The 26,362-nt window shown below is 47.2% G+C and overlaps 1 protein-coding gene across 1 annotated transcript in view; it reads right to left on the reverse strand.

The window, feature by feature from the left end:
- The window catches only part of MYO7B (myosin VIIB), a 1,466,289-nt gene that overhangs the window by 1,179,295 nt on the left and 260,632 nt on the right, over positions 1-26,362 (reverse strand). The window contains exon 9 of the mRNA XM_069617875.1: positions 15,445-15,598. Within this exon, the coding sequence (XP_069473976.1) occupies positions 15,445-15,598 (154 nt within the window). The remainder of the gene's footprint in view (positions 1-15,444; positions 15,599-26,362) is intronic.

A 26,362-nucleotide genomic window follows, 5' to 3' on the forward strand; every position in this document is an offset into this window, starting at 1 on the left:
TAAAAATCTCAGACCAAATAACCAGACAGACTCAAAGATAATGGCAAAGTACTACTTTAATCTCAATTTAATAAAGCATAGTAAACTGGCAGACATCGGACTGATGCTTGCACACTCACACACAAACTTGATTACACAGAGGTTTTATACTCCAATATGCATAATCTATTACCTCAACCTACGTGGCAAACTGTAAAACCTATTTGCGGGAGGGATTGGTTAGGAGAACATATCTACTTATAGAATACATGTGGGTTAGTACACCATTGGCTACCTCTTATCTGTAAGGCATGCCTCAAACTTTCTCTAAATACGTATAATACTGATTATAGCAGACAAAATGGCAGCGGATTGGTCAATGAAACATTGAATAGCAAGTTGCCCCATAGACCCACTGATTGGTTGGCATTCCCACCCAACCTTGGACTTTCGGCTCGGCTAGCAGCTCATAAGCAAAACGAAACCCAAGTTCTTGAGTCACATCAGATTACTCCACACTTTCCCAATTAGTCCATCATCTCTCATCAGTCTGACCATCAGCTGAAGTTTCCAATCTGTAGTTGACCATGTAGCTTGTTCTCTGCTCTGGGATATTCAATGGAGTGTACGTACATCACTTTCTTCATCCACAGCTTAATGAATAGCCCTTGTTTTCGACCTCTGAATCACATGTTAAGCGACCGCAAATTTGTCAATTTTGACCGCTAATTTACTGCTATTTGGTTCAATTTTGCTAGGTGTCATTGCTCCTCTAGTACTCTAGAGACTGGCTCACTCCATTTTGTAGGAGCTTTATCCATTGTTAATTGTCTAATACTTGGCTCTTGCAAATGTTTTCTTCTTCTTTAATCTAAGAGAATATGTCTCATGGTCATGGTTTATCCATCTGCCTCCCTCTGTGCTTTGCAATTATTCCTTAAAAGTAGCATCCTTGAAGCCTGGCCAACATAGACTCCTCTTCATTTTGCACACAAAGCTAATTCTCCAATGTCTCCTGACTCTGCACCTCTGGTCTGTTTCTGAGGTAACTGGATTGAGTCTTTAAATGAGCCGAAGTGCATTTTCCTATCATGGCTGTCCTTGCCACGTTATTTTTTCCTCTATGGCAAGCTTTCGGCTCAGCTAGCAGCACATAAGCAAAACGAAACCTAGGTACTTGAGTCACATCAGATTACTCCCCACTTTCCCAATTAGTCCATCATCGCTCATCAGTCCGACAATGAGCCAATGTTTCCCGTCTGTAGTTGACCTTGTAGCCTGCTCTTTGTTCTGGGACTTTCAAGGGAGTGTAAGTAAATCACTATCTTCATCCACAGTTTAATGAATAGTCCTTGTTTTCGACTTCTTAATCACGTGTGAAAAGACTGCAAATTTGTCAATTTCAACCTCTAATTTACTGCTATTCGATTCAATTATGCTAGGTGTCATTGCTCTTTTTGGCCTCTAGAGACTTACTCACTCCATTTTGTAGGAGCCTTATGCATTGATAACTCTCAAATACTTGGCTCTTGCAAATGTTTTCTTCTTCTTTAATCTAAGAGAAATATGTCTCACGTCCATGGCTTAACCGTCTGCCTCCCTTTGTGCTTTGCAATTATTCCTTAAAAGTAGCATCCCTGATCCCAGGCCAACATAGACTCCTCTTCATTTTGCACATAAAGCTAATTCTCCAACGTCTCCTGCTAGGGGGGCTGAGGTGACTATAGCCCCGAATCCTTTGGTTGTAGCCCTGGGTAGAAGCACAGGAGCTACAACCAAAAGACTAGCTAGCCCCGAGTCTCGACAGTCCCGACATTAGTGTAACCCCGGATCTTTTCCAGACCTAGCAACAGCCGTGGTGTGTGTTGATATCCTGCCACACAATATCCTTCCACTCTCTCAGTATGCAGGTACATTCGATACGGTTGTTTGAATGCATATCGTTACATACACTCGATGCGGTATAGGCATAACACATGGGTCCCATATAGGGCTCGTCTCCTACTGTTCCAATATGACTGTGGTGCGGGGCGGGAGTTAGGGTAAATGCGTCCACCTGCTCCTTAGAGTGCCTCCTTCTATGCCTTCTTTTGGATGGAAAGGCATTGGACACTTTGGATATGTATTATTCAAGCAGTACTTAGTCATTCTATTAAACTTAGAGGTCAGCCAATACCAATACAGTACACTGACTACAACATATACCCAATCTGGTTGGTGTTAATGCAATTTATTGCATTATATGACATCATCTAATCTTACTTCAGCGTTTACTTTTGGCCAGCAACTTCTTTCTTTTAACAATCAAGACATTGGGAGAACACACAGATGAATCCACTGCGGTATCCAGAAGACAAAGATCAGGATTTTGGCTGGGAGAATCCTCTCAGAAGAAGCAATTTCTCTGCTCTGCTATGCTTTCTAGACTTAGCTTAATTTGTGAACATGTTGGCCATATTTCTGCTTTGGGACCCCCTTAGGAGATAGTACAAAGAGTTTCTGATTCCTCATACAATGAGGCATTAAGAAGATCCATTGCACTTCTATTCTCACAGGAAATATTATGGGGATAAGAGACACATTTACCCCAGGTTCTAGTTCAGAGGTCTGCAACTTGCTGACTCCTGGTGTAGTTAGTCATTTGTCAAGCATCCGAATTGGTCCTCTGTGGACAAAGGGGGCCTGAATTTTCTCAGATTGTTTGCAGCAGTCCCTCACAAAGAAAGCATCCACCTCCTACATCAGAGACATCTAGTCCTAAAGCTAGTTAGGGTGCATGCCTAGAGATGACCCAAGAAAGCAGAAGGGTCTGGTGATCGCCCATGTGCTCTCTCTCTCTCTCTCTCTCTCTCTCTCTCTCTCTCTCTTTCTCTCTCGCTCTCTCTTTCTTTCTCTGCCTCTTGCTCTTTCCCTCTGTCTCTTGCTCTCTGTCTCTCTTTCTCACTGTCTCTCTCTCCCTCTCTCTTTCTCGTTCTGTCTCTCTCGCACTCTTTCGCTTTCTCTCTCTGGTGCAGTCATCCGAACCACAGGACAATATGAGGTGTCCTAAAACAGGATGCACAGGCATTCTACAGCCGCCTTTGACCCTCACTTTTAACACCGGTCAGATAAATGGCATTTGTAGGTCCGTCCCAAATGTAACATCATCTGGTTTACATTAGATATAGAAATAGAAAATATATTTCTTATCTATAGCTAGCCAAAAGCCTGTCCACGATAGAGGGAGAGGAGAAATACCAAGCGTCCCATTGAAAGCTTCCGCCAAGCTCCTTGCAATAGTATTAGCAGCTTTCTATTGGCGCCAATGGTCAATTTTCACCTAAACGTTTCCTAGTTCACAGACTTCTAAATGAATAATAATACAACTGTAGCAATGACAGGACATACTCCTGCAGTCACTTGTGTGCTCACCAAGGTCATTGTACTCAACCAACATAACCTAACATTTGCAATTCTTTGCTTTGGCAAGCTGATGGGTGTCAGGTGATTATACCAGTACTTTTAGACCATTTTCAAAAAATGATCACATGATTCTGCGCCTTTATATTGAACCACTTTGCAATCACTTGTAACTGCAAGAATTGAGCTTTGGAACCTATGCCGATGGTGCACAATTTTATTTGATCACTTTGTGCAGTCACAACTTAAGTATATTTACATACTAATTTGATATAATTCAGTATTACATGAATGCGCTCTTAACTCCAACGCCAATTAATGGCAATCATCCCTTTTGGATCAAACACGTCCCTCCAAAGCAACACCAGTTTTAGACTTCAACTCTAACCCCAATTTTAGACTGCATCTTTTGGCACATTCATGTATAGATAAGCTGCGCAATCAACGACTAGATGCTAGGTTTTCTATGTAATTCCCAAACATGATGTGCTAAATATGAAAAATTACCTTCATGGTGATTCAAGTTCTCTTAGTCCAGGCTCTCCCTCCTTCACAACTGGTTGGGCACGTCTGCATTCACAGGCGGGCCAGAAAAGCTGGTTGCAAAAGATATCTCTAACTTTAAGAAAATTGAAGGCCTAGGTCCTACGTCACAAGTGCGTCCCTCCGTGCTCCGGGCCCACACCTTACCCCTATGTCACCAACGTTCCACACCCAGTTCCTGTGGTTAGGCCGATGGCGGTAGAATTTTAAGTATATGTTTACTGTAGGGGATGGCTAGGTGGGTGTTGTGAAGGAGGGAGAGCCTGGACTAAGAGTACCTGAATCACCAGGAAGGTAATTTTTCATTTCTCCTTCGACCTGGCTCTCCCTCCTTCCTGACTGGTTGGGACCAGACTAAAAAGCCTTAGAATAAGTAAGGGTGGAGGAGGCAGCATGTACGGAATTCAGGCAAACAAGCTGCAGAGCACCTCTTGGCTGAATTGTGAATCATTTCTAGAGGACGTCTCCATAGCATAGTGCTTGCAAAAGGCAACAGGGGAAACCCACGTAGCAGCTGTACAGATTTCTACAATGGGAACATGCCCAATGAAGGCTATGGATGCTGCCTTGGCTCTTGTGGAATGAGCCCGAAGTCTCTGTGGAGTCGCAAGCCCTTTCAAATCATAAGCCTTGGAGATACAGGAGACAACCAATCTGGCAATGGAAGCTTTAGCTGCTTCATTGCCAGGAGATGTAAGTCATGAAGAGCTGGTCTGCTTTCCTGAACGGTTTGGTCCTTTCTAGATACAATTTTAGAGTTCTTACAACGTCTAGGTTATGTAATGTCTCTCGGCCGCGGAAGCATGCAGCCGAGGAAGAAAAATAAGAAGACACATTTCTTGATTCAAATGAAAATCGGAAACCACCTTTGGTAGAAAGGAGGGGACCGTACGGAGGACTGCTTTATCCTTATGGAAAACTATATAAGGTTCCTTAGAGGAGAGAGCTTGCAGTTCTCCAATTCTTCTAGCCAAAGTAATGGCTACTAAAAATGCTGTTTTTCAGGTTAGGAGTTCTAATTCGCAGGATGCCATAGGTTCAAATGGCTTTCGCATGAGATGTAAACATAAAAGGCCCTCGAAGTGCCTATGAATGGCTTTGTTTGAAAGAGAGAAAAACTTATGTTCTCTGGTTAGGTATGCTCCAATAGCCGATAAGTGTTTGCAAGTGTCTACTTTGACACCTGTGGAAACTAGATGAGACATGAAGGACATGACATTATCAATAGAAGCCTCTAGAGGGATAAGGTTGCAGTCTAAGGCCCAATGACAGAACCATAACCATTTGCTACGATATTGCTTCTTAGTAAAAGCTTTTCTGGAAGCTGACATGATGGTTAGATTTTGCACTAACAATTTTAAGTGGGAGAAGGTAAGTTTTTCAGAAACCAGGCCTTCAAGTTCAGCAATTGAGGGGAGGGATGAGAAACCTGCCCTTTCTGTTGAGTCAACATATCCCTCGATGATGGGAGATCTAATCTGGAAGTCCCCGCTAATTCCAGGAGGTCTGTAAACCAAATCTGGAAAAGCCAGAACGGAGCTATAAGAATCATTGGGCCTCATTACGGGTCCGGCGGTAACCCTGCCGGTGCTACTGTTGGGTTGCCGCTGGACCCGTAATATTTTCCCGGCACCTGACTTCCCGGTGCCTGGGAAGTCAGGCGCCAGCAAATGGTAAATCCCCATTTCCATAGAGTCCTATAGGACTCTATGGAAGTAGGTACACAAAAGCACCGGCAACAGTGCTTCCGTGAACAGTCTGCCTACTGTGGCCGCAGCGCCCGGCAGGGTAGACCTGTCAGGCACATCAGCCACGACAGGCGGACCCAGGGTTTGCTGATCTGGAAAAAAGGGTGCTGGTGAGCTTACCGGCACCCTCGTTTCCGGCCCGGCAAACTCGTAATGAAGCCCATTGTTAGATTCTGTGACATTTTGAATGTGAGCAATGTTTCGTGTGTTAATGGAAGAGGTTGAAAAGCGTAAAGTGCTAGGTTCAACCAATCCAGGTGTAGAGCATCTCCCAAGGATTGAAGACCCCGTCCTTGCCTTAACGTAAACTGAGGGCATAGAGCATTTTACCGGTTTGCAAAGATGTCTACTGATGGCCCCACTTCTGAAATATCGTCTTTGCTACTGACGGTTTCAGCTCCCACTCATGCGGAGCAGACTATACCCTGCTCAGTTTGTTTGCTAGGACGTTCTTAGTTCCCTCCAGATGGGATGCCAACAAGAAAATGTCATTCTGAATGGCCTAATACCAAATCGTCTCTGCCAGGAGACACAGGGGAAGGGAACGAGTACCTCCCTGCTTGTTGATATAGAACATTGCAGTGGTATTGTCTGTGAGAATTTTCACCACCTTTCCTTGAAATGAGGAAATAAATGATTTTAGAGAAATATGGCTCTTAGTTCCAGGAAATTAATGCCGTCCCTCTTTTATGAGAAGACCAAAGGCCATGTGCTGTTAGACTTAGACAATGGGTTCCTGAACCGTACTCGGATGAGTCTGCTGTAATAACTATTTGGTGAAGAGGAGGCTGAAAAGGAGACCGGATTAATAGGTTCTCTGGAGAGTTCCACCAGATTAGTGAGTCCTGAACTTGCTTTGGAATTTGAATGTTCATTTCCTGAGAATGCAACAGTTGGTTCCAGGTGCAGGCAGGATGCCACTGAACTGTTCTCATACAGAGCCTTGCAAAGGGAACTAGGTTTATACAAGAGGCCATAAGCCCCAAGAGCCTTTGAAACCACCAAACTGTTAGAATCGGATGTGCTTGGAACTTCAAGATGGCTTGTTGAATTGCATCCACCCTTTCCGTGGAGGGAAAGCTCTGTGTAGAGTAGTATCTATAACTGCTGCTAGAAATTGGATTCTTTGTGAAGGGATGAGTTTGGATTTTGTCATGTTTATGGAAAACCCTAGGTTTAAAAGTGTGTGGCATGTAAATTGAATCTTTTGAAGCAATTCCTCTGGAGAATTGGCTTTTAGTAGCCAGTCGTCTAGGTAAGGATATAGATGTACTGTCCTTAACCGAAGGTAAACTGCCCCTATGCCCAGAATTTTGGTGAAAACCCTGGGAGCAGAATTGAGTCCGAAGGGCAGAAATGTGAACTGGTAATGAGACCTTCCTATGGTGAACCTCAGGAACTGACAGAGTTCTTTGAAGATGGGAATGTGAAAATAAGCATTCTGTAGATCTATAGATGCCATCCAATCGTTCAGTTGAAGAGAGGCTAGAATCTGAGGTTACCATATGGAAGGTTTTGATTAACAGAAACTGGTTGAGATCTGAGAGGTCTAGAATTGGCCGTATCCCACCGGTTTTCTTTGGGATCAGAAAGTAACGGGAATAGAGGATGGAAGAATAGCCGGAAGGGCAAGACGGTAACCATGTTGAATAATATTCAAGACACATTCCTCTTGACTAATGCTTTCCAAATGAGAAAGAAAGTTGGATTCCGTTCCTGCTACTGGGGATGTATGCTCATTGATGATAGTAGGAACAGAAGGTATGTACATGCCCTGAAGGAAGTCAAATAGACTTCTTTTGTTCTTGTGAAGAATTTGACCAAGGGGAAGGCCCGACTTAGATTTAGGTCTATATCTCTCATCTTAGAAGAGTAATACGATTTTGTGGAAGTGGAAGGATCACTATTTCCTTGAGGACGTGGTTGGAATGATTTAAAGTCTCAGTGATACGGTTGTTTCACCAAAATTGAGCTATGGGTTTTAGCGGCAGTGACACTGGCTTTACAGTTGACTCTCCGGTACCAAATCAGAGATAGATGCAACGGGTGTTTTTTTCCGGTGTACTTCCTTGGAGAAGTCGGTACCAGACTGGATCTCAAGTGAGAATGTTTATGCCTCTTGTCAGAGGACTTATGTGACTTCTTCGGTACCCAGGAGCTTGAGGGCTCAACTACGGTTACCGAGGATAAGATTGTGTCCTTCGGTACTGAAGTACCAGAGGTTTTACATACAGTAGCCAACTTGGCTGTAGCAGATACAGGGGAATCGGATTGTACTGCGTCAACCCCAGAGGCGTGCGCCTCTTTGAAGGAACCCTTGCCTGTTCAGTTTACAGAGGCAATAGAGGGTTCCCCTGGTGCCGTAATAATTGTGTCTGGTGTAAATAATTCTTCTGGTACCGGGTACATCTTCTCAGACCCTTTCCCACCTGGAGGTACTAACACTTTCCCACCTGGAGGTACTAGTGTTTGTTCACCCAGAGGTACTCTCAGTTGAAAACATCGGGGGCTTCCCCTGTCCAGTCCCATGAAGACCTTGAAACTGAGGAGGCGGTCTTCCCTTGGATACCAAAGGCCGGTGCAGAAACTGAAGGTGCGGTCCCCCTCTTACCAATGTCGGCCTCCCTCCTGTTCCGTACGAAGTCTTCAGTCGTCTTCGGTACCGGTCCCAGCTGTGACATGGGAGAGAAGACGAGTGCGCAGAGACCTCGGGTGAATCCCACAGCAGACACAGGTACTCACCGGGTGAAGTATACCCGAACACCGGACGCAGGCATGATGGGGATAGGTCACCGAGAAATGCTTACGACAACAAATGCACTGCTTGAATCCTGTTGCATACGGCATACGTAGAGTGAGGTACCACGAATTGAATCAAATAGAACAACCAATCGCTAATAAAAAAGGGATGGACAGCAAAAAGTAATGCCCCAAAAAAGGAGGGAGTCGTAGCGCAGCAAAATTTGAACCCGCCCAGTAGATGGAAAAACAGGAACTGGGTGTGGAACGTTGGTGACGTAGGGGTAAAATATGGGCTCAGCGTGTGGAGGGACGCACGCGTGACGTAAGGCCTACGCCTGTCTATTTATTAAAGTGACAGCTATCTTTTGCAGCCAGCTTTTCTGGCACACCTGCGGATGCAGGCGTCCCCAACCAGTTGGGAAGGAGGGAGAGCCAGGACCAGGGACGTCATTTCACCAAAATGCTAGGGGTAGCGGAAGTGACATCACACCACCCTTGACCCCACCCCAAAGTGATATTGCGGGATGTGATGGAACGCAACCTTTCACCCATTGACAAAAAAGTGCTATCACATAGCCTTGTACACTACAAAAAATATGGTTACAATGTCGCTATAATGTGATGTGCATTTCATACAAGAATGGATCGCCATATGTATCGTTAAGATCAGTGTATATAGGCCCATATTACCAAATTACTGTGAATGCAAGCAGACGTCCATGACCAAATGATAATGATGTGTTATTATATAGCACTTACGCTTACGCGCTTTATATAGAAAGAATATACACCCAATATCACCCAACCTGTGTTGGTACTCATTTATCAACCTCAGAAGGATGAAAGGCTGAGTTGAGGCGTTTAAGAACAGACTAAATCAGAGACTCACCGCCTGAAGTGTGCCTGAAATAAACCTTGAATGAGTCTAGCAATTATTGTATATAATTCCAGAAAGACACATTATTTGGTATTTCTAATCTTTCTTATTTAGGGTCAGTGCTGAAAGTGTTAGACTTGTGTCACTCCTTTTCTTCTTTTTCTTTTTTTTAAGGGGCTTTAACAAAAAAGCCAGCCACTCCAGAACTAAAGAGCCACATGGTGCTGGCCACAGCCCATGAGCTTGCATTACAAAAAGAAAAAAACTTATTTTTCCTTTTTTTTCTAGAGGTCGCAAGGGAGACCTCAGAGGTTGCAGTTGCGACCTCTGGCGACCCCTAAATGACGTCCCTGGCCAAGACGAAGGCGAAACTTGCATTTGTTTTGTCTCTACCTCCCGCTGCCTCTGGGTGCTTGTGGGGTAAGCAGACTGCATAAACGCTTTAGGGCAGTGGACAAAAATTCGGAACACTATGTTGATTTTTTGCGATGATGCGGCTTTGCAGAATTCTCCCTATCTACCCAGATGATAAAGCAGGAAGAGTTCCCCGAGGAAGAGGACCTTTGATAAGAAAGGCACATCCTCAATATCAATATTTATTGTAGTTTGGGGCACTGAAAGTAAATTTTAGACTGCCAGGCAAATTCAAGTAAGATGAAGTCTTCAGACATTATGGCTACAGAAATAAATGGAATTAAAAATCAATTGTGTACAATTTAAATTACCAACTTGCTATTCTGGCCTGTACCATACACTCGTGTTCTTTCGGTATCTGCAAAGAAAGATGCTGCACAGCAAAATTAACTTCTCAGCATGCGGTAAGATGCCACAGAGCAAGCTGCAAGGAGAAGTGGCACTGTCTGCTATAGGGAAGTTGCGGAATACTAGATTACAAACGAATACTTTGGCAAGTTTGAGACACAAGTCCAACATGCAACTGGACTCTGTGATACAGAATGCAACTAAAAAAAACATGTAGGGGTGAGGATGGCTGAGTTGCTAGAGGGAAGGCATACAGACTACTCAACTATGGGAGAGATGGGGAGGGAAAGGTCATCTGCATCCAATAGCCAGAATTCCAATTGCCCCTAAACGCTTGACATATATTCTGGGATTCATCCTCAAAATGCAGTCTGTCATTCACGGCTAGTTTCCCAAACAAAAAAATGAGGAGGTTATGGGGGGCTGTTGGGCAGATTTTCCAACTTATCCATGCGTTTTGGATGTTGGTTGAGAAGCAGAAAGGAAACACCCATCATACAACCAGGACCAACATATTCTGCATGAGTGCTTCCATAGGTTTATTGCTCACTGTGTCTGTCCATCTAAAGATAGTTCCATTTCACTCAACAGGACTCTTCTGAAGCTGCAGCCATAGGCTGCTTAAGACTCTTTAGTGTAATGCTGGAGTCTGCAACCTGTGGCTGTACAGGTGTTTTGGACTACAACTCCCATGAGCCCCCACCATTGACTATGCTGGCTAGAGCTGATGGGAGTAGTCCAAAGCAGAAGTAGAGCCAAAGGTTGCAGCCCTAGATGAAATGTGTGCAGCTAAAGTCGAAGCACAGATTGATGCCTATACAATGCTGGGAAAATCCTTTGCAGGTCCAGTTATCGTGTCCAGCAGACCTCAGGACTTTAAAAGGACGGTATATTGGAAATACATGTACCCAAAGCACCATGTGTGAGGACCCAGCTCATACAGGATTTCACAGTTTTAAGTGTTAATGGTCTTTCTATGTACACTAAGCAGCTGTGATTTGCCTGCAGGCTTCTTTTTAAGTTCAGATTCCGAAAACTGTGTGTACCATTTAGGGCCAACCAACAAAATAATGCAATCCAATCCCACGTTTGGTATCTGGATGGCTGGGATGAATGGCTTATTGTGCAAGGAGCAGGAATTACTAGACATTTGTGAGATGATGACTTGGAAGACGCAAGGTGAAGCGTGTAAGTATAGTGGTAGATCAGGAGAACAGTAGCTCCACAAGGATGATGGCTAATTTCTAATAGTTATTTTCATGTAAATATTTGTTAGACATCTCAGTTGCATCGGTATAACATTCAGATATAAAATTCTTCAATTTTATGTTAGAAATATATTTTAAAATGATCACAGTTAAAACCATGAAACTAAAATCCAGAATCTCTACAAAGACTGTGAACTTTCAAGGTTTAACACCATCATCTGAGTTGTGCTGATCTTTCACAGCACATTCTGCAATTTCAAGGTTGTAAGCAATGTGATTTAGACCAATATTTTGTCAACACTTGATAGGATCTATGCCCCTTCAGAACTGCCTTGTGAGTTCCAACTTTTGCTGCATAATGCGCTATGGTGGTCTAAATACAAAGGTCAAATAAAGGGCATATGGTATATATATTCTGCCACTTCATTATTCCCTGGGCATCAGTGATCTTGATGTTTATTTGTTTTCCATGTTTCTGGCCAAGATTTAGCTTATGAAATGATGAACGGTAGCCCACCTAAACAGTGCTGTATGCCATTCCGCATGTTCACACAGTATGCAGAATTTGCTACCTGGCTTCATACTTAGCATTAACAAATCAAAACACTGTGCTTTACTCATGTGGCTATGTTCGATAATCTGTGGTTGGCTGATGGCCTGATCATTTATCACATACTCCCAATCTTGCCCTCCTTCTAATCCTGGCATGATATTCTTGTAGATAACCTGGAACAAATAGTTGATACAAGTGGCTTTGGAACCATCGATGTTGATTAAGGATGTTCATTCTACTGTGCTTTCTTTAGCTAGACACCATTTAATTCTGTATGTTCGCCAGCAATACATTGGTCCAGTGTCCTAGCTGCAGGTGTAAAACATCTACTGGCTTCTGACTTCTAGGTCAGATGAAAGAGCACCCATAACTGCCCAATCCCTCATCTCTGGTAATGTCAGCGAGTATTAAGCTCCTGTAGGTCTAGAAAGGCCTTCAGAAATGATACTTTAATCCATTGAACTAGGGACGTATGAAATCACAAACAACTAAAATCCATATGTTTCTGTGCTTTCAAAGACACCTCTCAAGAAATTGTAGATATGGAATCCAGGATAGGTCAGCATAGATTCAAAGCCTCGGTTGAAAGCAATCCATATTTTCTGGCACTAAGTTTCTCAGTTTAGGCCGGGGAGATGAAATAATTCACTTTCTCACCTCAATAACTAGCAGGCGGTTAGAAAAGGACAGTAAAAGGGGTTGCCCCAAACCCAAAACCCTTGGTGGGATTCTTTGATGGTCACAAAGTACCAAGTATCATACATGTAAGGGTTAGGGGGCAATGAGCACTTCTCCCCCACTCTAGAATGCCCCAATCAGATCGCCCCAAATCAACCCAAATGTCTTTCCTAGAATAACACTCACTAAGTGTGTTCGCCCGCAATATGCACCCATCTATGAAAGTCTCGTCAAAACAGGTTCACCCCTGTTCCTCCAAAACTCTCAAGGACCACATCGACTCCCTGGCTCCTGCTCTGGCTGATTTCTGCAATCACTCCTTCGCCACTGGAGTCTTCCCATCCCCCTGAAGCACTCCCTTGTGCACCCTCTTCTTAAGAAACCCTCTGCTGACCCCTCCTGCCCGGCTAACTATCGCCCAATCTCCATCACTCCCTTCCTGGGCAAGCTCCTGGAGAAATTGGCCATCTCCCATCTTAATCTCCACACCGAATCTGTTGGTTGTCTTCACGACCATCAGTCTGGCTTCAGGGCTGCCAGAAGCACGGCAACTGCTCTCCTGAACATCCGTGAAGACCTTCTCTCCAACCTCGACTCCAACACCCCGTGTGTCCTAATCTTGCTTGATCTCTCTTCTGCCTTTGACACTGTCAACCACGCCATCCTGCTCAACTGTCTCCATGATAACCTGGGTATCACTGGACAGGCTCTGGTGTGGCTGATTTCTTTCCTCTCCGACCGACCCTCCCAGGTCCAACTTGGGTCCTCTCCTCTCCGATATCTTTTTCTCTACCTGTGGCGTCTCCCAGGGTTCTAACCTCTCTCCTTGGCTGTTCAACCAATACCTGGCACTCCTTGCCCACCGCATCGCCGCTCTCTGCCCACATTTTCAGTGCTATGCGGATGATACCCAGCTCATTTTCAGGCTACCCTCGGACTCCTCCTCTCCTTCCCTCATCTCTGACTGTCTGTCTGCTATCCAGGAGTGGTGTGCCGCCAATGACCTCTGCCTTAATGCCAGTAAGACCGAGATTCTACTCATCGGCACTCCCTCTCCCTCCTTCCTTTCAGCTCTCTGGCCGGCCTCTCTTGGCCCTCTTCCTGCTCCCACCTGCAAGGCCAAAAACCTCAGGGTCATCTTCGACTCCACACTCTCCTTCTCTCCTCATATCTCCGACATCTCTAAGAAGTCACACTACCAGCTGCACCTCCTGAGAGGTATTCTTCCTCTCCTCTGCTTCCCCCAGAAGCTCACAGTCTCCAGAGCCCTGGTTCTCTCTAAGTTGGACTATTGCAACAGCCTCTATCTAAATCTGCCTGCCTCTACTCTCCGCCCTCTGCAACTTATCCAAAACAGGACTGAGAGACTTGTCCTTGGCCTCAAGCCCAGGGATCGTATCTCTCCAGGACTGAAATCTCTGCACTGGCTCCCAGTGGCTGCAAGTATTAAGTTCAAAACCCTCTGCATTATCCACAAGGCCTTCTGGGGCCGCATTACCTTCAACTCTCTCTTCCTAAATACCTTCCTACTCGGGCTCTTCGCTCATCTGCCTCCAACTCCCTCAGGGTCAGCCGCTTCTCTAAGCAACGAGTTGGTGCTCGATCTCTCTCCTCAGCTGGGGCCTCCCTCTGGAACAGCCTTCCTGCTTCCCTGAAACTTGAGGAGAACCATCTTGGTTTCCAGAAACACCTCAAAACCTTCCTCTTTGCTTCGGCTTTCTCTGCCTCTCTCCCCTGTTGAAATTCCTGCCGATTTTGCACTGGTTATCTGGCCACCCTTTCTGATCTTTGGTCAGGTCCCGCCTTTGCCCACCTCCCCAGACTCCCCGGCAATACCCTGCACTTAGGGACTGGTTCTGTTTCCCCTCAGTCCCCTTCCAGCACTTATGTCTGCTCTTACCTTGCACTTGCCACCACCAGGCCTTTTATTTATTGTATTTATTCTTCTTTCCCATGTACTGCACTTTCCCCTTTCCCTTCCCCTGGCACGCTTCCCTTTGTCCCTACCCTCGCACTTGCGCGATCTGAATGACACCTGGCCTAGTAGGATCGTTGTCTGTCTTCCACTGTTTTCCCCTCCCTTGCCTCGTCGCACCTTGAAACACTTGTGTATAGGCGCGTTATAAATGCCATATCATATCATATCAAATCATTTTCTCCAGACCACAGCCCAGACTCTTGATTAACTAATAGAGACACAAATCAACATCACAGGTCTTGGTAATTCTACATGTTTCTGGACCTCCCGATAAAGATACAACATACGCAGAACATGTATGTATTACAGGGTCCTAAATTGTGGGCAGCTAGGAGCCATTTAGCTACTGCTTGAAGTCTAGACGACCTTGGTTAGCTTGACACCAATAACTACCAGGAGCTAGTTTTGGCTCCCCAGGCCAACTGATGCTGAACAAACACACCTTTGTAAATTTAACTAATTGCCTTTGGGGCAATCTATAAATAAATATTAAGACACATCTAGACAACATTTATAGCATAAGCGGTCATACATAATAGACAACATTATTTGTATGCATTTTATGGGGAAGTTAGATATATGGAACGCTGTGTACTGGCTCCTCATTCCCCAGTGATAGCTCCTGGTCACTGGTTAATGCTGGATACATAGGAGCTGCTTTTAGGTCCTGCTTAACAGATCTCAATTTCTTTTCCTAAATGTACACAGTAATTGGGAAAACCTATGAGCAACATTAGAGGACACATTGACTGGAGGGACAGAGCTCTCCCAGTAAAGAGGGGCAGCTTGGTGGGTTTTAAGTGTCTCCTTTTCCCAACACATGCAAAAATAGACACGCAATAACAAAGAAACAGAAAAATATTAATCCTAGACACAAAAAATGAATACCACTGACAGGCAGGCAGAATGGCAGCGAATGGAGGGACAGAATAGAGCTCAAAGCAGGAACGATAGGATGGAATCAAACCCACTCTTACCTTCAAACTTCACATTTCCCAAGTGAAGGATGCATGCCAGCAGCTGGTTTATCTCCCATTGCTCAGACTCAGTAAACAAGAGGATCTTCATGGCTGCACGAATATGAGTGTAATCCTTTGCATCACTACGCCCTTCGCAGGAAGTGCAACCACCCTAACAAGCAAAGAGAGAGGTAGGCAGTGTAATCATGATCCCCTCGTGATCAGGTACAGACAATGCCAATTTTAAAACATGCTTTTCTTACACAAACGAGCACTGAAAGATCCAGGATTATACCATGTTCTCTACCATGCCAATGCATATACCTAGAAAAGAATTCAGTATTTGCTGATCCACTATATTGTTTTCTAGAGGCGGACCCTTTTTCACCCCAGTTACTAAACTACCTTTCAGACAAACCTTAAACTGCTTTGTTGCAGGTTGAAAAAGTAATATAAAGCCTCCTAAAAAATTGCAATTTAGCCAGCAAGTCTCCTGAAATGTGGTAAAAGTGCTAGCCCTGAGGAAACAATGAAATCCCTTTGTTAAATGTGTCTGTTAAGACCTTCTACATTTCAGGAAATTCTTGAGAAAGAAACTGAATTAAGACCTTTATTTTGGGACATGACATTATGAGTGGTTGAAGGGTGGCCAGGGGTCAACCCCACTGCACGGCCTTAAGATCCTCCAAAGATGTTATAATTTTCTTGCTCTGCTCTTTCCAGCAAAATGTTCTCCTTTCTTTGCTACAGTTTACATTAACAAGAACATGTGTATTCTGGTCACACAGTCCACCTACAGCAATAGCTCTAGATGGCACACAGACCTCCCAAAACATCATTTTCCTTTCATCTGCAAAGACTGAGTATTAATAACTTTTTATTCCACAGAAATATCTTTCTTCTAAATTGGTCACTAAACCCAGTTATTCAAATAACAGAAAGGGCAGCACAAAACTAAATTTAAGTTTTAGTCACAGCTCATTAAAAGTTTGGTGGCATCTCGGCAGTAAATCCACCGAGATAACACCAAACTGCAATACCAATATCATCTACAATTGAAAGTGGCAGTGTTAGTCCTCATTTAATTGGATTCCATAGGACTCCATGGGGGATGTTGGTGGAGTTACAGTGGCAGTAATTCCGCTAGCTATAATTCCAATGAAATTTGGTGGCAGGGTGGCGGATTTACCTCCAGCTCATACCTGGAGGTGAACCCTCCAACTTTCTGCCAAACTCATAGTTGGGCGGTGCAGTAATGCAGCAGTAACTGTATTACTGCCACATCTTGCACACACCGCCAAACTCATAATGGGATCCTTGCCTTACCAGGAGTGAAATCTCTATTTTCATATCAGTCCAGTCCTACCAGCAAGGGCAGTCAGGCACTGAAATTCTACGCAATTATACTCAACATTAGTAGTTGTGGCAATAGTATTTAGACACTCTTGTTAAAACTATGCTATTTACAGTCATAAAACACTTTCACAATTAAGCATCTTTTGATGGCTAATGCAGTCATTAGTATTCAAATCCTGATATTACTGAAAGACCCTCATTAAAAAACAGTAATTTGGCAAATCTCAATCACCTATGTGTCCCCAGGTTTAAGTGCTCCCAATAGTTGCACCTAAGATCTGGAATTCGCTTCCTTCCCACATGAGAAATGAGCCCTCCCACCAGCGCTTTAAGAAACGTATCAAAACATGACTCTTCAATAAATTCTAACCGCTAGTACCTCATGCGTGTCCCTCTGAGCACATGGCCCTCATTGCCACCTGTAATGTACTATCTATATTTAAACCCCTCAAGCATCTCGACTTGTACTGCTTATACTGTAAATAATTATGTAACTTTTCTGCCTTTTCTGTAAATAACTATGTTTCCTTCCTGACTGTATATTTCTAACGCTGTAACCAGACAACCAATCCACGTAACCTACGTCGTGATACCCCAGTGCTTGGGCGTGTAGCAAATGTTATAAATAAATAAATAAAAAATGTATGAGTCTAGTTCTGAAGGGCTTGCATGCAATAGCAACTAGATAATCTAATCCTTGGAGCTTTAGGTAGAAAATGTTCAAGACTACAACATAGCCTATAGTAGCTGGCAAACATCCTATGTATATAATTGTCATTTGGAACTGGGCATCTGCATAGCCATTCCTACCCTGATACCTGGCTGAAAGACCTAGCAAAGATTCTGCACAAGGAAATTAAGCAATCTCTGGATAGCCCTTGTGTCTCAAGGGGAGTCACTGACGTTGAAGATATTTTGGCCTCGTTACGAGTTGGGCAGTAATCCAGTGGTAAATCCGCCAGAATTCCACCCAATTGATTTACCGTTACCACCACGTGGTCCACTGGAATTACCGCCGGATTACAAGTGGCGGTGTAAATTCCCATTTTTTATGAGTCCATAGGACTCTATGGTTTTTATGGGTGGAATTACTGCAGTGGTATTTCTGCTGTGGTAATTCTGATGATTTTGCCGATTTTTTGGTGGAGAGTTCAAGGATTCACCTCCAGCACGATGCAGCAGGTACATCTACCACTCCAGGGCCATAATCGTAGTATGGTAGAGCGGGAACATTAGCGCTAATTCCGTTACCGCCAATTTTTCCCCACGCCGCCATGCTTGTAAAGAGGCCCAAATCTTTATACCCTAATCGTGTGGCTGTTGAAATCAGTATATATGGTTCAATGTTACAAACCTTTTAATGTTACAGTGATTTTTGTGACAAATTCACTGAGCCCAGTGTGCAAAATGTACTTAGTGATTCAAGCATACATTCCTTTCATGACGGACATATGTGGTAAATATAAAGATCTGTGTCCATAATTATCTTCCAATCTTATCTTAAAATCTTTGCTTTTAAGAAAAGCAGCCACAAACCCACACAAGTACTATCTGTCCCCTATGTTTTTGTCATTTGTATATTTCGAAAAAGTACAATGGGAGTGTACCAGACTGGCCCTCTTGAAGTGATAATCTATATTAAAAAAAGAATGTGTATTGTTATCCTAAGTTTAGACAATATGCTTTGCTCAATAAGAGAAGTGTAACATTCTTATTATTACAAAAAATATATAGTGGGAGTGATAGTTAGAAATGAATACTGTAAAATTTAAAAGAAACATTTTTTTAATAGCTGCTTTTGCAACCAAAAAAACAACACACCTGCACTCTCATCAAGTATTTCTTCGTTCTGCTTGCACTGCTGTAAGCAACTGCTATGTTGGCTCAAACAAATCTACACCTGACAATGCAACTCTCACCTAGAGACACAGGGACAGAATAAAACAGAGAGAGAAAGGAGAGGGGGAGGGACAGAGCTAGAGTAGCATATGATATGCTGGGCAATGCTAGTTATTTGTACACAGGTGTATATACAAGTTGTACACCCTTCTGCATCGTATGTTGTGAGGGGGCAAAGTCACAGGGGACTGGGTTTGTCCGGCTGCAACCTGATGTGTCTCCCAGTTGTGGAGGGAGATGGTTCTTCTGGGTTTCAGACCCCCTCTGAGACGCGGCAATGCTCTTTTGCTGTGCAGGGAGACATGAGCAGACAATTGCGGTACTCATGTTAGCAGACTGAAATCATCTAACATATGTGAGAACTGCTCTAATTCCTCTTTTGTAATTTTGTAAACAAGCCTGGTACGCAGGAGTTGCACCACAGACACAAAGCACTTATTACCTGGAACAGGGAAACGTGGATCAGGAGACTGTGGGTCACCATGGAAAAAACACTTCGAATTCTAAGACAGAGCCAACAGTGTGGCGCGACTTTATGGGTTCAGCACTGTGGAGAGCCAATGATCAAGCCCTTCTATGGTTGCCTAATCATCAACCAAACAACTTGCTACCCTAATCACCATGTCCAGTGTATAGAAACAGCTGGAGAGTATGAGGGTGGAACATGTTGGACTTAGGCATTCGTGCTAAACGATGCTCTGTCTAGAAGGACGAATGTAGCCCACTTGCTAGTGGCATTAAGGCAACCTCTCTGCCTCACCCAAGGCAGTTGTGGTATCACAAAAGACAGCTGTCCTTTAGAAGAGAAGCAGGAGAAAATCCTTTACCTTTGAGAAAGACAGAGAAGTGTGTAGGAGGGCCAATACACCAGCCCCTCTTAATTAAACCTTAACTAAATATACAAAAAGGTCACCACTGACAAGAGGGCCATAAAACTATTGTCTGCCTGAAATGCCTGTTAAAAAGAAACCAGACAAAGGTCCTAGAGAGCTCCCCAGGGAAACCACAACAAAATAAGGTCTTATGGAAAGACGTCCGGCATCTAGGGAAATATCCATGAAAGACCTCCAGCGAAACCACAGCAAACCAAGGTCTGAGGGAAAGACCCCCAGAGAATCTAAAGGTTCTAGAGAGATCTTGAAAGAAACCAGAACAAAACAAGGTTTGATGAAAAGCCCTTCAGAGAATCCCGAGAGAGGTTTACGAGGAACCTCAAGAGAATCCAGAGCAAAGCAAGATCTGAGAGTGACATACAGAGAAGCAAGAGATAAGTTTACGAAAGATCTCACAAGAATTACAAGGCCTGAGAGAAGACCTCATGAGAAACCAACAGGACCCTAAGGTTTTGAAAGACCCTTCAACAAACTGTGTACCTTAGGTGGGTGACACCTACGGAAGAATTCTTGTACAGCCAGGGTTTGGGAATTGTGTGTTGGATTGAACCATAGACTGTTACGCTCTGCGGAGGCATTGGGGCACAGTTGCAGCCCTCCTGGGGGTGAGGTCGCTCAGGTCCGACTTCGCCTTCTGCGCTTATGTGGTGACTGGTGGTAATAGGTGATGCTGCTCGGGGACTGCTCCTGTTGATTAGTTTTGGTGAGCACTCTGACCTGCTGCTTCTGGCAGGGGCGCTTGTATGATCTGGACCGAGTTCCTTCACTGGTCCCTTGAACGTGGTAGTCCAGTCCTGTTGCAACTAAGCCACTATACTTCAGTTAAGTGTTCCTGTTTGCCTTTGTCTTTCCTCGTCTGTTTTTGTTGTATTGCAAAGTTCGTTGTCTTGTTTTGCTGTCCGTTCCACTTTTGATGTTTGCTCTTTTGCTTTCTTCCCTTGCAGGTGATGTTGCTGGCCCGGCAGAAGCTGCGGTGCTCGAGGCGACAGCCGGAGGAAATGAGGAACGAAGATGCAGCGGTACAGTAGCTGGTAAGTTGTTAACTAGGGGGCGCGCAGGGTTCAAATGTGGCGCAGCCCTAGGACGGATGTTCTAACCTTGTCTTCTTCTTCACAGGGTCCGAGTTCGTGGATGCAGAGTACGGTGCTGCAGCGTCGGGATCAAGATCACTGGATGTCAGGAGATGAGTCTGCAGATGAAGCAATGAAGCACTGGTTTCCTGGAGGTGAGTATGCAGGAGAACACCTGGTTTCAAAGGTAAGTAAACTGGTCCAAGCGGCGGTGAGCAACACGTTGCACGCGAGTGCACAGTAACGTGAAGCACCGGCCTCAAGGATGGAGCAGCTTATATAGCTGAGCTTCTGAAGCCACGCCCACCAGGTTCACCCTGCCTGCCACACCCTGCCACACCCGATGAGTCAGCACATGAAGACCAGGCCTAGGGAGCCACACCCGATGAGTCAGCACATGAGGATGTTCTCTGGAATAAAGGCTTTCAGCTCCTGGAAAGTTCTTGTAAAATAATAAAAGCACTCCTGCACTGAAATAGAGTGTTCCTGCTCACATCTCTATATGAGCCAGGGCCCCTGTGTTCATAGGTCCCAAAGGCACATAAGTGAGTCAAGTGACCCATTGCCCCCATCACTAGATGGTGCGGTTTTTGTGTTCTGGGGCCTGTGGCCATGACATAGACCTTTTATGTGTAGGGTCGGGATAGCCTGGGGACTAACAGAACTTCATAAGACTGGCATTTGAACATCTGTGGGACACTTCATTTAGACTGTTGTATTATCAGACTAAGGTGCCTGAAAGAGAACAGCAGAGACTCATTAGACCTAAAGAAAGGTCTTCCCTTAGAAGCGCTCAGCTAACCGGAGAACTGGAGTACCCCACTTTGTGTTGGCCCATGCTTGAAACTATTTAAATAGAAAGCCTCTGTTTGTTTGTAGAATGTGCCCTAGTCCCTATAGGTGTGTTCTCAACTGCACCTTGTAAGATCTCTTTAATATAGAGTAAGAGTCAGCTTTGAAATCTCATCTCTGTCCTCATTTCTCAACACCATCATATGAGCCACTCACCACTGCTTGAAATTCAGTATCTTGAGCAGTGGAATTGGATACCTAGCTAAGGAACAAGTTACTTACCTGTAACTGTTGTTCTCCAGCATGGGTCTGGCATGGATTCACATGCTCATGAATATTCCCCGTCGTCAGGCTGGGAATCCTCGGTAAAGAAAAAACCAGTATCAGTTTCGTTTCTGATCTGTCTTTCGTAGTAATAACCAATCACTGGTCTCTGCGTCATACTGACCACAGCCAATGACTGCCCTCTACCTAAGCACCGCCTCTGGCAGCCATCTTCAGATTTGGAAGCACGTGAAGTGGCAGTATGACCAAGTGAAGAGCCGCAGAGGGGTAGGCGGGAGGGTTCGCATGTGAATCCATGCCAGACCCATGCTGGAGAACAACAGTTACAGGTAAGTAACTTGTTCCTTCTCCAGCATGGGGTCTGGCATGGATTCACATGCTCATGAATAAAGAATACATAGCAGTAACCACATGCACAACCACGGGAGGTGGCAAAGGCTCAACATTAAGCATCACATCAACTCAACATTAAGCATCTTACCTCCTCACCAGGCTCACCTCAGGCGAACAGGTTGCGCAGCACTGCTTGGCCGACCCTGGACTCCTCCCTGGAATCCCGGTCGACGCAGTAGAATTTCGTGAAGGTGTGCGTCGACCTCCACGTAGCAGCCCTGCATATGTCCAGCAGGGGCACACCAGATAGGAACGCCGTGGTAGCTGCGATCGCTCTGGTGGAATGGGCTCTCGGACGGCCAGGCAGCGGCCGGTTTGCCAACCGGTGACAGCACATGATACAGCCGGAGAGCCATCTGGAGATGGAAGCCTTCGAGAGAGCCTTCCCCTGATTGACAGGTCCAAAGTTCACAAAGAGTTGTGACGTCTTCCGAAAACCCTTCGTGCGGTCCACGTAGAACTTCAGCGCTCTAGCTACATCCAGCGAGTGCAAAGTCCTCTCAGCCGGCGACGAAGGCGACGGGAAGAACACAGGTAACACCAAGGGTTCGTTGAGATGGAAGTCCGACGGTACCTTGGGCATGAAGGAGGGGTGCGTCCTGAGCACTACCCTCGCATCGTGGAAAGTCAAGTACGGGGCCTTGCAGGAAAGGGCCTGGATCTCTCCCACTCGTCGTGCGGAGGTGATGGCCACAAGAAAAGCTGTTTTCCACGATAGAAACTTCAACGGGGCCGAGTGCAGAGGCTCGAACGGAGGTCCCATGAGCTTGGTCAGCACCACGTTGAGCTCCCACGCCGGGGCCGGAGCCTTCACCGGCGGGAACGATCTGAACAGTCCCTTCATGAACTCTTTCACCAGACGATGAGACCACAAGGACGTCCGCCCCGTGGTTCTGGTGTATCGGGAGATCGCAGCAAGATGAATCTTGATGGACGCGTGTGCCAGACCAGCTTTGGCCAGCGTCAGCAGGTACGGCAGTACTTGGGGAGCCGTAATCCGTAGAGGGTTAATCTTCTGTGCGTGGCACCAGACAGAGAACCTCTTCCATTTGTGTCCGTAGCATTTAAGAGTCGAGGACGCCCTGGCCTTTGCAAGAACCTCTCTGCAATCGGCCGGTATGTCGTATCCTCCAAACTCTAGCGCTGCAGGAGCCAGGCCTGCACGTTCAGCGACTTCGGGTCGTGGTGGAGGATGGCGCCTCCTTCCCTGGAGAGTAGATCCGCGTCCGCCGGCAGCTTGATCGGCGGGGACGCTGACAAGTCCAGAAGGTCCGGGAACCATATCTGCCTCGGCCACGCAGGTGCGACGAGGATCATCCTGCACCGTGACCTCTTGAGCTGGTTGACGAGCCGGATTAGCAGAGGCAAGGGAGGGAACGCGTAGAGGAACAGGCCCTCCCAGGGGAACGAGAAAGCATCGCCCATGCTCCTCGTCTGGGGAAACCTGCTGGCGAACCTCCGGCACTTGGTGTTCGTCGCCGTCGCGAACAGGTCGATCTGGGGTGTGCCCCACCGTCGGAAGAGGCGATCCACCAGATCCTGCCGTAGTTCCCACTCGTGGCACGAGCGCAGCTCCCTGCTGAGTGAGTCGGCGATGGTGTTTTTTATCCCTGCTAGATGAAACGGCACCAGAAAAATCCCTTGGGCGACGGCCCAATGCCACAGGTCCTGCGCCTCCTTGGACAGCGCTGGGGACCTGGTTCCGCCCTGTTTCCTGATGTAAAACATGGTGGTGGTGTTGTCGGTGAAGATCCTCACCACCTTGCCCTTGAGGGACGGAAGGAAGGACCTGAGGGCCCAAAACACTGCACGGAGCTCCAGGACGTTGATATGCAGGGACTTCTCCGTCGGGAGCCAGAGTCCCCTTGCGTGCAGATTTTCGGTGTGCGCTCCCCACCCTTCCAGGGAGGCATCCGTGGTCACAGTCTCCTGGTGGGCTGGGGTCTGGAAGTCCATGCCCGCCGTCAGATGCGCGCGGGTGCCCCACCACCGTATCGCTCGTCGGAAACTCTCGTCGAGCTTGATCCTTTCCTCGAAGCTGCCCGTCGTCTGGATCCAGCGCGCATCCAGGAATTCTTGCAACGGGCGCATCCGGAGCCTGCACATGGGAATGAGGTAGATGCAGGAAGACATCATCCCGAGGAGGGACTTGATGGACCTCACTTTGGCCGCGTCGGCCACCAACATCCGTTGCACCTTGCCCAAGATGGTCCTGGTCCTCTCCTCCGACGGGGAGGCCAGAAGGGACACTGTGTCGAGCCTCGCTCCCAGAAACAGTGCGACTTGCGCGGGCACCAGGTGGGATTTGGCGTAGTTCACGGAGAATCCCAGGTCCGTGAGGAGTTGGACGGTCCTTGCCGTGTGGACCACGGCGAGCTCCCTCGTCTTGGCGCGGATGAGCCAGTCGTTCAGGTAGGGGTAGACGTGAATCCCCTCGCGGCGCAGCTGCGCCGCCACCGGTGCGAGGCACTTGGTGAATACCCTGGGTGCCGACCGTAGTCCGAAGGGAAGGGCTTTGAACTGGTAATGACGCCCTTGGACCACGAATCTGAGGAATTTGCGGTGCCCCTTTAGGATGGGAATGTGGAAGTAGGCATCCTCCAAATCCAACGACGATAGGAAGTCTCCTTCCTCCAGCTGGCCCAGGACGTGCTGGAGGGCCAGGAGAAGTTGAGGGACGTGAAGTTCTTTCCTGGCCACGGGGGGGGACGCGCGGGCACCTTCTTTGAAACTCGAGCGCGTGGCCCCGGGCCAGGGCGTCCAGCACCCAACGGTCGGTGGAGAAGGACTCCCACACGCTGACGAAGCCCGCCAGCCGGCCTCCCACCGGGGTGCTTCGGTGGGGGCCCGACCCCACGGCCGGTTCAATCCTGCTTGGACGCGGCCTTGCCGCCTTGACCTCCTTGGCGACGACGGCGGGGTCCGCTAGACTTGCCTCGTCCTCTGTAGGCCTCTTGCGACGACGAGCGGGCCGCTTGACGGTAGGAAGCGAAACCGCCGCCGGAACCTTTGGAGGCGCCCTTGCCTCCGCCGCTCCGAAAGGGCGTCCGTCGTTGCAGGACTCCAAGGGCCCGGGCCGTCTCAGTATCCGCCTTGATGGCCTGAAGGGAATCGTCCACTGTCTTCCCAAACAGGTTGTTCCCGTCGAAGGGCATGTCCAGGACTCTGGTCTGGACGTCCTGCCGGAAGTCCGTAGCTTTGAGCCATCCACGACGTCGAAGGCAAACGCCGTTGCCCAGCTGGCGGAACCCAGTGTCGGCGATGTCCGTCGCCACGGTGATGGCGTGGTCCGAGGCCACCTCACCTTCCTGCAGGATCTCAAGGGCCTCCGCCCTCTTGTCGTCCGGCAGAAAATCCAGCAGGGGAGCTATCTTGTACCAGAGCTCCCTGTCGTAGCGGGCCACGATAGCCAAGGCGTTGGCCGCTTTAATCGTCGTCGCTGCCGACGAGATGACTCTACGTCCCATAGTATCCAATTTCTTTCCCTCGCCGTCCGGCGGGGAAGTCGATGTGGAGGCCGCACCCCCCCCCGCTTTCTTCCTGGCTGCCGCGGAGACGACGGAGTCCGGGGTAGGCTGCGCCCGGAGGCATAGGGGGGCCGTGTCCGGGACCCGGTACTTTTTCTCGTACCGGTCTCTTCTAGCTGGCGTCGTGGAAGGGTTCTTGAGGAGGGAAAGGCCCTCATCCCAAATGTCGTCCAACAGAGGCACTGCGAGGACCGTCTTCCTCTTGGCCTCGCGCCGCTGATAAAGGAAGCCTTCCTTTTTCTTCTCCTCAGGGCAGAGTTGGAAAAGCTCGGAAGCCCTGGAGATCATGGAGTGGAAAGATCCGATCTCGTCGGGGGGAGAGGCCCTGGTGGGAGGCGACGACGGAAAATCCTCGTCGTATGCCTCGTCGTCCGTACCCGTCGCTGCCGTGTCAGTCCCCGTATCATCCCCTCGGGTGGACGGGGAGGAGGGCTGGAAGGGGCGCGACGGTTGAAAAGGAGGTGGTGGATGGATCCTTCTTTTCTTGGTAGGGGGAACACCAGAAGGTCCCGGTTCTGGCTCCCCCGACGGGAGAGGTTCCTCGGTCGGTAACGGTAGCCTCGTCCTTATCTCGGAGCATAAGGACTGTATGGCCAACAAAATGGCCGCCGAGTTGTCTTGCGGCGCTGGCAGAGGGGAATCCGACGGGCGAGCAGGGGCCCCGTCGGTATCCTCGACGATGTCGTCGTCGTCACCTGCGTCGGGGTCCATTCCGACGGGC

Source organism: Ambystoma mexicanum, chromosome 10 (assembly GCF_040938575.1).
Source record: "Ambystoma mexicanum isolate Mex_15411 chromosome 10, UKY_AmexF1_1, whole genome shotgun sequence".
In the NCBI taxonomy this organism is placed as follows: domain Eukaryota; kingdom Metazoa; phylum Chordata; class Amphibia; order Caudata; family Ambystomatidae; genus Ambystoma; species Ambystoma mexicanum.